Source organism: Cebus imitator, unplaced genomic scaffold (assembly GCF_001604975.1).
Source record: "Cebus imitator isolate Cc_AM_T3 unplaced genomic scaffold, Cebus_imitator-1.0 Scaffold33, whole genome shotgun sequence".
NCBI lineage: Eukaryota > Metazoa > Chordata > Mammalia > Primates > Cebidae > Cebus > Cebus imitator.
Window position 1 is genome coordinate 1,262,175 of NW_016107348.1, and position 14,893 is coordinate 1,277,067.

Sequence of the window (14,893 nt, forward strand, 5' to 3'; positions counted from 1 at the left end):
GGGGCTTGTGGATCCCCTAGCTGTCACAGGCGGGTCCTGGAAGGAAATCGGGCGGCTGCTTTCCTCTGGAGCACAGCACACACCAGCCAGGTCCTCTGCTCATGGAGCTGCGTTCGAGTCCTGCTGTCGGCAGCCAGCTGGGGGCTCCTAGCCCAGTTTCCTGGCATCTCTGGGCGTCCATGTCCTCTTCACAGCACCTGTCTTGAGAGACCTGGCACCCAGGAGCGTTTCTCAAAGGGAGTGATTTTATCAGCAGAGGGGTCTGGTGAACCCAGCAGGAGTGCAGTTGAGCCCTGCACCGTCTTTAGCTGTTTGCCAGCCCCGGTAACTAGGTCCTTCTTAGCCTCTTTCCCTCATCCGTGGAGAGCAGCTCACGCCAACCCACCGAGCTCGGAAGGCCACGTGTGTGACCGGCTGCAGCAGGAGGCTGGTGCTTTCTGAACACTGCCGGGTTTCAGGCCCTGCCGTGTGGCCCCTTGACCCGTGGCCCGGTAGGGCCATGCTGTCAGCATTCCCTCAGGGCGGGGCCTGCGCTGGCCTCTCCCGGTGTCCCCTGTACCAGCCTTGAGAGCTTCCCATGGAGATGGCTCTCGGCTGCCCGGAGCTCCTCAGATAGAGGTGGGGTAGCCTGGCCATGCGGAGCTCCGTGAAGATTTGAGAACAAACCATTATGGGGTGAAAAGAAACACAGCCGTGGACCTGATGTGAGGGCAATCCTCCACGGTTGTCAGGTCAATGGCGAGCCTTCAAGGACAACCCAAGCTTGCAGGGGGCTTCGATCTGTACCCCCAGCCACTGGGGCTCCGTACTTCCATCTGCCTGTCAGAGGGCAGGTGGGGCGACTCTCGGGTGCTCTGAGGGTGCTGCCACTCCAGAAGGTTCCTGTCTAAAATGCCATGCTTCTCAGGGGTCTCCCTGCCCCTGCGGCCCTCATGAGGCAGGCAGGCAGGGATGGGTGCCCCTGGGACACCCCGATGGTAGGATGGAGGCTGCAGTATCGCAGGAGAGCTGTGTGGCTGCTGAGCCAGGCCAAGAGCTGCCTCTGTTCCCTGTGGTGCCCCTCCCCCCAGCCGCCAGCCTGCGGGCCATGGGTGGGCTGTCCGCCAAGGGCAGGTAGGCAGCGTCATTGGAACCCGGGCACTGTTCCCATTATCCCCGCAGTCCAGAACAGCGCATTTCCGCCGGCCCGGCTGCAGGGTGGTTGTGCTGGCTGCGGACAGGGCTTCACAGGTGACCTCGGCCCAGTCCCTCTGGTGACCAGGGCCTCTGCTCCTCATCTGGCAGGGGGCAGCTGCCCACAGCGCATCGGCTAATAGGGAAAAAGCAGGCTCGACCTCTCTGCGGGGTGGGCTTCATGGAGAGCGGGTGTGGGGTTTGAGTCCAGGCTTGGTGTGAACTTGGGCGATAGATCTCACCAGGCCTCACTTTCCCATGTCTAAAGGGTGAATAAAAATACCAACTTTTCTGAGTGACCATGAGGACTGAGTCAGAGGCAGCAAGGAAGTGCTGAGGCCACTCTTAGGAAGGTCGTGAGGGTCATCTGGACGGTGTCCCCACATAGGGAGGAGGCAGGAGGGCAGCAGGAGGGCCTGGGGCCAGGCTGGCAAGGCCGGGTCCTGAGGTCACTTGCCAGGCCGTGTCAGTGGTAGTGGTGGTCAGGGGACTGAACAGAGCCCCCCCTCAGTGAGGAGCCGGCTGCATTTTCCTCACGGGATGCTGTCCCTCGCTGTGTGGTCCAGAGCTGTGGGCAGGAACCATAGCCCTCGGCACCCGCGTCACAGAGCGGGGCCAGCCCTGGCAGGAGGGGCCAGCTCGCGCCTGGGTGGCTTTCTGCTGCCTTGAGCTTTCCCGTGCCCCATTACCACAGGAAGAAGCAGCTTCAGTTCTGGGGTTGGTGTTAGAGTCCTTGTGGAGCCAGACTTTTGCTGAGCCACTTATTATTTCTGATAAGCACACACCTGCCAGGCCATGCAGGCACACTTATGTGCGTGCACACACATGCACACAGTCACACATGTATGCACACGTACACATGCACATATGCACACATGTGCACAAATACATGCACACGTACGCATATGCACAAGCACACGTGCACACACGCACACACACACGCACACACATACGCACACGCATACGCGCACACACGCACACGTGCACACACACGCACATGCACACGCACGCATATGCACACGCACACATGCACACATACACATGCACACGCACATGCATGCACACCTGTGCACACACTATGCTCTAGCAGAATGCTTGAGGAATACATGGGTGGGTCTCTTTGATAAATGACTTTTCATAATTTCTGAATAGTTTGTAGTCTAATTTCCTCTCTAAGCAAATATCACCTTTTAAGGTAACGATCAGACGGTCCGGATGGTGGCTGTGCGGTGGACATTTGTAAGATTCAAACACACTGGTGGGCCCAGGCCCGCAGTCATTTGTGCCGGCCTGTAATCAAGGCAGAAGCAATTACTTAGCCCCGCAGCTCCCCCAGGGACCGAGGCCGTAAATCAGGAGGTGATGAGCCAGGGGAGGATCGTCTGCCCGCCCCGGAACCCACAGTTCAGCCACAATCGCCTGGGCCACCCTCCCTGAGCGGGGCCTGGGGTGAGGGCCTCCTGGCAGCTGTGGAAGCCGCATCTCAGGGACTTTCTGGCTTAGAGGAATCTGTTTGGAATCACATAGCTGCAGATTAGCCTGGGGATCGGATGCACCTGGGCTGTGGAAACGGGGTCCCCGGTGGGATCGGGGTGATGTGGGAGTGGACGCTGTGGGCAGCCCTCTCTTGGCCCAGCCACAGCACAGCAGCCAGTGGCAGCTGCCTTCCCTCCGCTGCTGAAGCTCGGCCTCCTCTCCTGACCCTCCTCGCCTGACCCTCCTCTCCTCACCCCTACCCTGGCCATTCAGGTGTCAAACCACGGGGTTTCCCCACTCCAAAAGGCCCTCTCTAGCCATTCCTGCAGCCTCTGTGCCTTAGGCCCCTGTCTTTGGGCCTCTGCACCACTGGAAGCTTCTCTAATTGTGGTCCTTCCCCTCCCGCCCTCCTCAGCCAGTCTGTCCCTTCCGGCCACCCGTCTGGTCACATTGCCCCTGTTGCCTCCTGGCTCGGCATTCAAGGGCCGATGACCTGGCTCAGCCTTATTCCCTGCTGGTCCTCTGGCCAAGGTCACTCCCCGGTTCCATCAGAGCCAGTGTCTAGTTTGTCACTGTGGTCCCTGGAGGCCTTTGTGTCTCTGGAAGCCCCACTCTGAGGAGAAGCCACGGGCTGCTGGGCTATGGGCATGTGGAGACAGGTCAGCCTGGGGCCCTCTCTCCCGCACACCTATTCCGCTGCCTGCGGGGATCTGCCATGTCCCGTTTGGAGAATGAGGCCCTCAGTCTTGAGGGACTTTGGGACTCAGACAATGGATGAGCGACCTGCAGGTGCCCAGGGGGCTAAGAGCATAGGTGACAGTGTTTCTGTAGGTGTGGTCCATGCCACCACTGCACTGGGCCATCTGTGGCGTGGAAAGTGTGGGTTCTGGGCCCAGAAGTGGGAGTCCGGAGTTGCTCCTCTCTCAGTCAGCACCCCGGTGCGTCTCCCACACAGCGGAGCTTGGTCACAGCTGAGCTAGCAGCTTGGCAGAGGCTGATGGGCCTGTAGTGAGAAGGGCCGATGAGGGGCCGGGGGACGTGAGGGAGAGCGGGAAGGGTGACCTTGGACCAGGCGGCTGACTGCTCCAAGCCTGTGGCCGTCAGAGAGCAGGGAATAATCATTCCTACCTGCAAGGGCAGGTGTGCGGTGTGGATGAGATGCCGCGCTTGGAGTTGCCTGGTGCATATGAAATGCTCGATGCCTGTTTACAAAAACACAGCTGGTGTCCTGGACTCTTCTAGAAAGGATGCAGGTCCTGCATGTCCCGTTGCTTCTTCAGAAGCAAATCTGTCCCCAGTAGGGAGGGAGAGGACTTGAGGCCAAATGGAAGGGAGAGCTGGGCTCTGGCCCCTTCTGGCCCTGGATGCAGCTGTGTGATCTTGGGTAAGCCGCTGCTCACGTCTGGGGCCCCGTTTCCTGCTCTGTGAAATTAGGGCCTTGGACTCGGTCCCTGGTTTTACAGCTTTTCCAGTAGCATTCGTCTGCACATGATAATACTGAATACCCTTTAAAAACGTTAGCTTAAAACCCCAATAAAAAGCAGCTTGCTGGGGGGCTGCCCCGGTGGGCTGGGGAGGCCCATGTGTGACTGTGTGCATGTGACATGGGCCCGTGTCCCCAGTCCCCGAGGCTCTAAGATTCTCTGGTGTCAGGCCTTCTCCAAATAGGATCCCTGTTTGTGTCTGCAGAAGGCTGCCCATTCTGGGCAGAACTTTATGTGCCCGTGACACGGCTGTGGCCTTAGAGTGGGCGGTGATATATGTTGGAAATATTGGTACATACAGTAACAGTAAATATCAGCAACTTTCCTGTCAAGTGTGGTGATAGATAAAAGAAATACATGTAGGGAAGTGTCAGCTGGGAAAAAAATATACGGCCAGCCGTAAATCACCACCAAGCAATTAAAGCAGAAAATCAAGTTGCGCAGTATTTTGTCCTCAGGGCGGTGCGCCGTTCAGTGGCAGCTCCACACGCGGGAGGCTGACGTGGGGCCTGAGCTGGTCCCCACCGACTGCCTTCAACAGCCAAGAGTAAGGGAGACATCCCAGAGGAGAGGCACTGAGTTCAAATCCCAGCCCCATCGTCCGTCTGTGAGGTCTGGGCAGTCACCCTCTCTGAACGTCAGCATCCTCATACCTAGATAAGAACAGGTCTTCATGCGTTCTGCAGGAACGGACCACTCAGTGACTTATGCATCAGACATGCGCTGAGCACGTCTCCTGGGCCAGGCCCTGCTCCGGGCACTGGATTCGGCAGTGAACAAGACAGAAAGACCCTGCTGTTGTGGAACTTGCCCTCTAGAGGGGGGAAAGACGGTCAGCAAGCGATAAATGCACAGTGCGTCTACTGAGATGATTGCTGTGAAGCAGGGATGGAAGAGCTGAGGGGAGGGGTCCGGGGGTGTCCTCCTGAGCAGGTGACATTTCAGGGGGCCACTGCAGGAAATGCAGGTTCCTGGGGAGAGAGTGTGCCAGCAGGGACGCAGTGCCAGGGTGCCAGGAGGAGGCGGCGTGGAGTGAGCAGTGGAGTGGGGAGGGGGCAAGGTGATGGGGCTGGGGGCCATAGTGCCGTGGAGGCCCTTAGGGGGCCTGTGGCTTTGAAACTGAGTGAGGTGGAAGCCACTGGCATGTTTGGGCAGGGGAGGGGGAGGGAGAGGGTGTGACTTAGACCCACTGTGGCGACTCCATACAGACGCCGTGTGGGGGCACGGGCGGAAGCCAGGAGACTGTTAGGAGGAGGCTGTAGGTGCCGGGCGACGGCAGCCTGAGCTGGGGAGGGTGTTGTGGGTGTGAGAAGTGGCCCAACATGATAGAATTTTGAGTAGAAGCCGAGCGTGGTAGTTCACTTCTGTTGTCCCAGCCGCGCAGGAGGCTGAAGCGGGAGGATCTCTTGAGTCCAGGAATTGGAGCTTGCAGTGAGCTGTGACTGCACCGCTGTTCTCTAGCCCAGGCAACAGAGCGACACCCTGTCTCCAAATAATAATAATAATAAACAGTAACTATTAGTGTTATTTTAAGTAGAGTCAACAGGTTTTGCTGACAGATCAGAGGGGGGTTTTGGCCTGAGGCGTGGGAAGAATGCCTGAGATGGGAGGGACTGTGGGAGGAGCGGATGGCGGGGTGGGGGACAGTGGCAGTGCGGCCATGGGGCAGGTGCCGGGGCAGTGGACTGAGGGCTGGGGTGAGGGTCAGACGAGATCATGGGAACAGGGCTCGCTCTGCGCAGGACCCAGGTCGCTGCTAAGAGGACGGCAGCTGCCCTTAGCGCCGGCGTCTCAGTGACCCACTTGTGGTACGGCATGGGGGTTTGCTCAGAGGTTGGAACTTATCAGGAATGTGCCAGAAAGCCAGGGTATAGGATTTATGGGCCCCTGGTTCTAGAAGGCTCGATGCCTGCAGGGCCTGCCTGCTGCCGCCTTTCTACAGGGTCCAGACCCTCAAGCTTGTCCTGCCCCGATGAGCGGCCCAGCCAGGCTGTCGGGAGCAGCAGGGGTGGACAGACCAACAGCAGCAGGAGCTCAGGCAGAGCTCAGGTGCAGAGGCTGAGGCCTGGTCCCCTCCTGGGGCCAAGAGTAGCCCCTGAGAATCGGCCAAGAAGTCTCAGTTCTTCCCTGCCCGCACCTGGGCCAGCTGGCAGATGTGGCTGGTGGGCAGTGGGCCAGTTAGGCATGTTGGGGTTAACACGCCAGGGGGCGAGGGCTGCCCCGGCCACCCCAGCACTGCAGGGCTGGGAGCCTCATGCTCGGGAGCTTAGAGCTTCGTGAGGGGGACGGGCCCTCTCCTCGAGCTCCAGTCTAGGTCAGGGCACCAAGGCCGAGTTTGCCCTCTTGATGCCCACCAGATGCCCGCTGTGTTGTGTCAGAAGCACCAACTGCAAAACCCCAGTTCTGCTTGTTGCCCATGGGAGCTGCGAGTTGGCACCTTGCCTCTCTGAGCCCTGGTTCTCATCTGTTAAAAGGTGTCACAGTGCCCACCTTTCAGGCTGGGGGCTCAGGAGACAGTCATGGAAGCAGTTTGATGGCAACAGCAAGTGGGATAGAAATTCTCGTGCTTGAGTGAACCATGGGCCTCATTTCAACCTGGGACTTAATGCGCTTCTTAGAAAAGCTTCTGGCCAGGCGCGGTGGCTCACACCTGTAATTCCAGTGCTTTGGGGGCCAAGGTGGGAGGATCACTTGAGACCAGGAATTTGAGGCCAGCCGCAGCAACATAGCAAAACCCAATCACTACAAAAAATGTTTTAAAACATGAGCTGGGCACGGTGATGTGTGCCTGTGATCCTAGCCGCTCAGGAGGCCGAGGTGGGAAGACTGTGGGCGCTCAAGTGCAGTGAGCGATGATTGTGGCGCTGCACTCCAGCCTGGGCGACCGAGTGAGATCCCCTCAGCCCTGAAAAAGAAAACAGCTGAAAACGGCGTCTCTGCTCTGAGATGCACAGCTACCGGCCTGGACTGAAATATACCTCAGGCTGAGATCTGGGGTGGCATAGCAGGTGTTGATCTCCTGCAGGAAGGTGGAGCTTTTCCATATCAGCTTAACCACACTGCCAGTCCAGCCTTTTTTTCTCTTTTTTTGAGGTGGAGTCACGCTGTGTCACCCAGGCAGGAATGCAGTGTTGCAAACTTGGCTCACTGCAACTTTGCCTCCTGGGTTCAGGCAATACCCCCGGCTCAGCTTCCCGAGTAGCTGGGATTACAGGCCTGCACCTTCATGCCCGGCTAATTGTATATTTTTAGTAGAGACAGGTTTTCTCCATGTTGGTCAGGCTGGTCTTGAACTTCCGACCTCAGGTGATCTGCTCACCTCGGCCTCCCGAAGTGCTGGGATTACAGGTGTGAGCCACCGCGCCTGGCTACCTCCAGTCCATTCTTAAGGAACTGCTGCCCAGGACTGATGATGCATTTCAGCTTTGAGCTTTTGGGGGTTATTCTACCAACAAACAGTCTATTGGGAAGAAAACAGTCCCAGGAATGAACAGATCAGAATGCTCACACCAGTTGATCTTTTTCTAACAATGAGCATGCAGGCAGCCAAAGCTGGTGTGTTTCTAGATGGCTCTTCTAACCAAACTAATCTTTCACTGTTGATAAGTGAGGCAAGGTTGCACTGGACCAAAGGCCGAGGCTGGGCCATCTCGCGTTCCTTTTATTCCCTGTTCTGCCCTGGGTCTGCCTCGAACGTGAGGGAGGAGAGTCTCCGGTGCCAGCTGCTGTGGCAGTGCCCTTCATCCAGGGCAGCTGAAGGAGTCTTGGACCCTTTCTTTCTCTGGGATCCCTGCCCAGCACCTTCCTACAGAGATGACTTTAAAATTGGGGGGAGGAGGGGAAGGAAAGAGCAATGCGCCATTCTGAGGAGTCTGGCATCCCTGAGCCCTCCTTCCCTGCTGGGTGCCACCTGTCCTCACTGCCCCCTTTTCTCAGTCATGCTCGTCAGCTCTGGCTCCTGTCCAAGCACCTGAACAGAGGACTAAAACCTCCACTGCAGGCTGGTTGTAGGTTTGATTTATGGAAGAATCTTGTACAGCACTGCTAATGGAAATTTCAGATTTTTCCCTCTAGGACAAACACCAAAAAATATCCTGTGATTTCTACCCATTTCCTGAGGCCTGTGGAAATAAAACTTTATGTACTTAGACAGAAAATAGAATAAAGTTAATACCAAACTGGAGAGAAAAAGAAAAAAAAGGGCTGCCGTCACGGAGAGCCAAGCCTCCCCCGACTACTCAGGCACGTTTTAAGAAGCCATTCGTTCGTTCATTCATTCATTGGGTCTCTGTGGCTTGCCTACTATGTGCTGGGCAGGGATAAGAGAATTTCCAGGGGTGCTGGTCAGAGGAGGAAAATGAGATAAGCCATTAGCAAGTCCTTCCTTGCATTTTCTCTGTGGTTTTGGAGCAGCTGCAGCCACTCTCCCTGGGGGACTGGTTGTCCTGAGGCCTGGCCAGGCAGGACTGGGCAGCAGGCTTGTCTTTCTGAAGGGTGAGGCCAGTGCCCTCGACGCCCCTGCATGGGTGCCTGGTGATCGGTGTTAAGGGGTGCTGCCTGGAAAAGTCCTCAGGATCCCTCTTCTTGGCTGGAGTCCAGCCCTTCCCTCTTCACCCCGGCATCCTTCACATTTGGTCCAGTTAGTTAGACTGCTGGTTCTCTGTGTCACAGCCAGGTTCACAGTTTGACCTCGTGTGGGGCCAGGGAATTCTAGCCATGACCGTGTGTCTCATTATTGCCTGTCTCAGGACAAGTCATGTGACCTGCTAGGCCTCGGCCTTCTCACCTGTGACTGTGGCTGTTCTAGGATCTGGGAATGGGGACAGTGGCTCCATCACAGACACATGCCTGTAGGATGCCCTTTATTCTAGATCCACTGGCTCTGACTGGAGACGGGGTGGAGGGTGTCCTGCAGGGCTGGGCTGGCCAGGGGAGCCCTGTGGGCCAAGGGGGTGCATGTGGCTCCCTCGGCGAGGGTCCTGCTGGCTGTGCTCCAGGGGAAAAGGTAACGAGGAGCCACTTCCACTTCCCTTCGGTATAATCCCACAATCAGGAAAATTGCTTCAATTGCTAAAAAACGCTGGTGGGGAAGTCCATTTATTTTTCATTTTTCTCGTGCACTTGCCACCCTCGTGCATGAATCACTGTCGGTATGTAGATTAAATTTATACCCCCGTTATCTTTCATGTCTCTGGTGCGCTGGTGTCAGCTGGGCCTCCGGTGACTGAAAGCCCCTGCCTGCTTTTTAGTGGGAGACAGGGTGGCTCCTATGGAGGCGGCTGCTGAAGGGTCTCCCCTCTGTTCCGGGGTCTCCCCTCTGTTCCGGGGTCTCCCCTCTGTTCCGGGGTCTCCCCTCTGTTCCGGGGTCTCCCCTCTGTTCCGAGGTCTCCCCTCTGTTCTGGGGTCTCCCCTCTGTTCCAGGGTCTCCCTTCACCCTCCTCTCCTTGGATCTCTGATTAGGATACATCCTCTAGATTTAGGTGGTTTATGGGGAGGGTTTGCAACAAGCGTGATGAAGGCCTTGTTTCATTTTAATTAATGAATTAATTTACAGACAGGGTCTCGCTCTGTTGCCCAGGCTGGAATGCAGTGGCACGATCTCGGCTCACTGCAGCCTCAACCTCCCTGGGCTCAGGTGATCCTCTCATCTCAGCCTCCTGGGTAGCTGGGACTACAGATGCATACCACCACACACCCAGCTAATGTTTTGTATTTTTTTTGTGGAGGCAGGGTTTCACCGTATTGCTCAGGCTGGGCTCAAGTGATCCTCCTGCCTCAGTCTCCCAAAGTGCTGGGATTACAGGAGTGAGCCACTACACCCGGTGCCTTGTTTTTGTACCTGCTTTGTAAATTGGCCAGGATTCAATATTAAATATATAGGCCTTCTGAAAACACTCTCTAGTAACACACATGTAGGCATGTAGGCTCTCTTTGTTATACACACACACACACACACACACACACACACACACACACACACACGGTAGAGCTGGGCGCCTGGCAGCCTTCCTCTTTGATCCAGGTGACATGGTTACACAGCAGTCGTGGAGGATCTGGTTCTCATCTGTGTTCTGGGATGTCCAGAACCATCCACAGCCAACTTTGTGCTTTGTTCTGTGTCCTCAGATTCAGCCATCTCTGTGCACGTCCTCTGAAAGTACGGTGCTTTATCTCCTGATTTATTTATTCAACAAATACTAACTCTACTTTCCTGGGTCCTGGATCCCTTTGAGAATCTGATGAAAGCCGAGGTCCCCTCCTGAGGCACAATTTTGAACAGCTTAGCAGGTGGTTTACAGGTTTATCCCGACCCTCAGGCAGAGAACTCCAAAGAACTGAAAACCGAGAGGCATTTCAGGAATTCAGAAGCCTGGGGTCCTCCTTAGCCATGTCTCGACCCCTGATACCCCAATACCCTTCTTATATCTATCTCAGAAGAGCATCCCCTGAACTACACCCTAGGCACTTCCAGGGTTACCCATGCAGACTTAGAGAACCCCACTTCTCTCTGGGATGCCATGTCCCTGGTGGGGGGTGTCTCAGGCCGCAGCTGGCCATGCCTGTTACGGGCCCCTGTAGCCCCCTCAGCAGGTATCATTACTGCGTAAGAGACCCATCATTCTGCATTAATCTGGGATCCATCATGATAGCCATGACCATAATTAATTTATTTGGTATTAATGTGGATGAAATATGTACTGTCCTTTCAGGGAAAATCAGGCTGCCTTATAAGCATTAGTTAAAAGGACCATTAAAATCAAACCTTCCCCAGATCCATTAGGCGAAGTCTTTCATCCTGAAGAAGATAAAGTTCTGCTGTGTGAAATGTCATGAATAATTAGGTTGATTGCTGTTTTAAACTCTGCCCTTGCTTCCCCAATGCCTCCCGCCTCCCTTCTGAAGCGGGGAAGGCTCACCTGTAGCCAGGCACACTCCGTCACTGTCCCTGTCTGTGCTAGCCCGCAAGTTTCCCTCGTCTCCTATGACCACTGGTGTGCCTCTGTTTCTCTCTATGACCAGCATGGGGAAAGGGAGTAGAAACAATGCCACTGGACGATACTTTCAATGTGTCAATTTCTCCTTCCTTCCTGGCCTTGGCAGGGGGTGGCTTCCTTGGGAGAAGCTGCCTTGGTGGCAGCTGGTGGCTCCTCTTGCCTTGGTGCTGTTCTGGAAAGCTGCAGAGGTCTGCAAGGAGAGGTCTGAAGCAGCATTTTCCAAACTGCAGTCTGCAGACTCCTTGCCCCGAATGCTGTAGGGGCTGACAAGTGCAGCTTCCGGGGTCTTCCCCAAACCACCGTGCCCAGGACTGTGCATAAGAAGGGGAGGGAGGCAGGCATGGAGGGCTTTTGTGTGTGCAGGATGGAGGTGAGGGGAGAGATGGAGGCAAAGGAGGGAGAACAGCTGTTAAGGGAGCCTTGCTATGCTGACAAAATGTTTTCTCTGGAGCGTGCTGTTCCCTGGCCAGGCAGGGCTTCCTCCCTGGGAGTGTGTGAGGTGTTGCTGGGTGCTTTCTACACGTCTGTGGCACACAGTTCCCTGTGAGGATGTCCTCTGGGATCAACCATAAGGGTGAGGAAGCCCGGAGGTGGAGGGGAGACAGCCTCCTTTGAGGGACTTAGAAAGTCCACCGGCTGCCCCTGCGAATTGAGGGGTGTTAATTGAGCAGCTGGAACCTGGGGGTATCAGCTTTGGAAAAGGTGCCGAAGGGAGTCTCTAGTTCTCATCAGCCCCTTTGGTGGTTGAGAGTCCCGGGCACAAAGCAGTGAAGCTAGAGGGAGGCAGAGTGGACCAGACAGTAAGCTCTGGGTGGCTGGGGGGTTACGCCCATCGATTCTCAGAGTGGCAGGGTAGGAGGGAGGCTGCTCCAGGAAGTTGGGGGAAGCCAGATCCCCTGCCTTGTGTGCCCTAATCCTTTCCTGCTGCCCTGACAGGCGCTTCGGCACGAAATGCACGGCTTGCCAGCAGGGTATCCCCCCGACCCAGGTGGTCCGCAAGGCCCAGGACTTTGTCTACCACCTGCACTGCTTTGCTTGCATCATCTGTACCCGGCAGCTGGCCACAGGGGACGAGTTCTACCTCATGGAGGACGGGCGGCTGGTGTGCAAGGAAGACTACGAGACGGCCAAGCAGAACGGTAAGCAGCGTGGCCCCCACAATCCCCCTCCAGGCCTGTGGGCCGTGGCCTCTGCCTGAGGCGCCCTTCTCGTGGTGTCCCACCTGCCCAGCCCTCGGAGTCCTACTCTTGCACTGCCGCCTCTGAGCAGCAGCCCGGATCTCCACGATGAGCTAGTGCTGAACACCTCCCGGGCCATTAGTGCTCGCTGGCTTCATGGAAGTGTTCATCAAGTGGTGGTTCTGAGAGCCTGCCTGTTTCCGTGGTGGGCTCAGAAGCAGTCAAGGACCTGGTTGTTACCATCACGGCGGCCCCCTTCCCTGGGCCAGGTCTGGGGTGCTGAGGGGTGACTGGGAGCTTGGTCTGCAGTGGACACGTGGGGCTGCCGCTTAGTTCTGCATATGAGTGCACAGGGACCTCTCAGCAACTCCCTGCCTCAAAGGGCCTTGGTGAGAGCCTAGCACTGGCTTCCGCATTCTTCACACGTCTGGTATTTCAGTGAATTGTATTCTGTTCCCCGCTCAGGCTGTGGGCTCTTCCAGGGCAGGGGCTCCTGGTGTTTCTGCAGCAAGTGCCCAGCGAGTCTGCTAGGTGAAGGGGAAGGACACATGCCAGATTCAGGGAGGCTCCATCTCAGCAACATAGCTCCCCCCACCGCCTTCACCACAACCGCTCCAGGGCCCCTGTCTGTGGTGGCAGCAGGAGCTCTGCGCGGTGGTGGCTGAAGTCAGGCCCCACGTTTAGCAGCCATACCTGGAAAGGCCTGGCTTGGCCCAGCAGCAGCGGCTCTCACCCTGCACACCATGCTTTTGGGCAGCCCGGGGGCTTTCCAGGATAGGGCCCAGACTGACACATTCCCCATGCTCCCCTCACAAGGCTAAGCCTGACACTTACTCCTGCAGCCCTACCTCTGGCTTCTCACTCCGAGCTGTGCCCATAGGCCCGGGGAGTCAGGCCCTGGCTCTGAATTTGGATTTGGCCAAACCTAACCTGATAGACGCATGAACACACAAAACATCCAGGTCCTTTGCCTTTGACTAGAATTTTGATCAGCTCAGGGTGTTATTGTGCAATATGGCTCTTGTTGGTAGCTCTGGGCTTGATGAGAGAGGAAAAAAATCAGCAACAATTTCATGTATCTCCCAGATCTGATCAAGACCCGGACTAATTAGTTTTTTGTTCAATGAACACAGTATAAAATATAAGGGGGCTGTGATGGTGAGGAAGCAGAGGGGACTCATAAAGGCCCTTTAGGTGAGCCAGCTGGAGCTGGGCTTGGCTTCTGTCCATGGCAGGAGGGTGTAGGGCTTCCTGTCTCTCTGAGGACCTCCCCTACCCCCTGCACCTACAGCTCTGAGCTTTCAGGTTGGAGAGAGGCCTTTGACCTCCTTCCTCCAGAGACCTGGGGCCTCTGTAGACCCATCCCAAGGCTCTTCGCCTGAATGTACTAATCTGCTCTGGTGTCTTAAAACTCACTCCATGCTAGTGCCTTGGAGTCAGCTGTGATGTCATTGAAGATTAGGGTGGTTTGTCAGGGATGAACCACCACAGCAGGTGGACTCTGAGATACCAAGACACCTTTGGAAGTCTGGTGCCGTTCACTGGAGATACTAATACGGCATGAACTGGCTGAGCCTCGGCTTCTCAGCTCTATGGGGGAAATCATAGCGTCTGCCAAATAGGGCTGTTTCCTGAGGTTTATATAGGATGAAGCTTGTGAAATGGGATGTCAAGTAAGAGTGAGACCAACGTGGAAGAGAAGTGCAAACAGGAAAGCGAGGTGCATTTGAGGTTTTAAGCAGATGAAGGTTACACAGTGTCTCTGGCCTGTTCCCCAGGTCCTTCCCCCCGACCCACCGCTACTGTCAGCAAGGCAGGGCTCTCTGTCCTCGGCAATCAGTGGCCCTTGGAGCAGCAGGGACCTGTCCACTGCAGAATGTGTGGCTGTCTTTTCAGGTTGTTTTAATTCCTCCTTGCTACTCTCCACCCTCCTTCAGGCTTATAGTTCCCTCCCGTTAGCTAAACCAAGGACCTAATGGCAGTTAGTTGCACCTTAGTGTGAATGATTTTGTTCACTTGTTCCATCTCCCTGGATATTTGCATTTTCAATATAATGAGGTTGTGTTTTATGCCAGGGACAAGTTCTAGGAGACCCTGCATCATTCAAAACTAACATATTTTAAGACTAATTTTCCCATAGGAATTAATGTAGAGTGTGTGTGGGGGGTGGTACATTCTGAGAGCACATAAATCCATAACCAGTGAAGTGTATCTTTACCTTAATGCCACTTTTTATTTTCTCAGCATTATCTTGAATACCTTGCAGAACGCTCTCTCCTAAATTAACAGCCCCGGGTATCGTGGTCTCGCTTGGCCTTCCTCAAAGTGTTTTATCACATTTAACTTCCGTACCAAAGTTATTGATTTTTGGGTACATTTTTCAGCACGAGCACTGCCACTGCTACTTAATGAATACTTGGATGACATTGTTATAGGATATAAAAAAGATTTTAAATTATAATAACAGTGAATGTTAAAATAACAGCATATTAGTCCCCATCATTGCAAGAAGAAAGTCCCGTGCGTGTGAGCAGCAGTGCAGAACCAACAGGCCACCACCCAGGATGATGGGTATATCCCAGTGGCG

General features: G+C 55.4%; 1 protein-coding gene across 2 annotated transcripts in view; it reads left to right on the forward strand.

Annotated features, from left to right (window-relative positions):
* LHX4 (LIM homeobox 4) overlaps window positions 1–14,893 on the forward strand; it is a 47,504-nt gene that overhangs the window by 23,194 nt on the left and 9,417 nt on the right. For both annotated transcript variants that reach the window (XM_037737052.1, XM_037737053.1), the window contains exon 3: window positions 12,065–12,267. In XM_037737052.1, coding sequence (XP_037592980.1) covers window positions 12,065–12,267 — 203 coding nt within the window. The remainder of the gene's footprint in view (window positions 1–12,064; window positions 12,268–14,893) is intronic.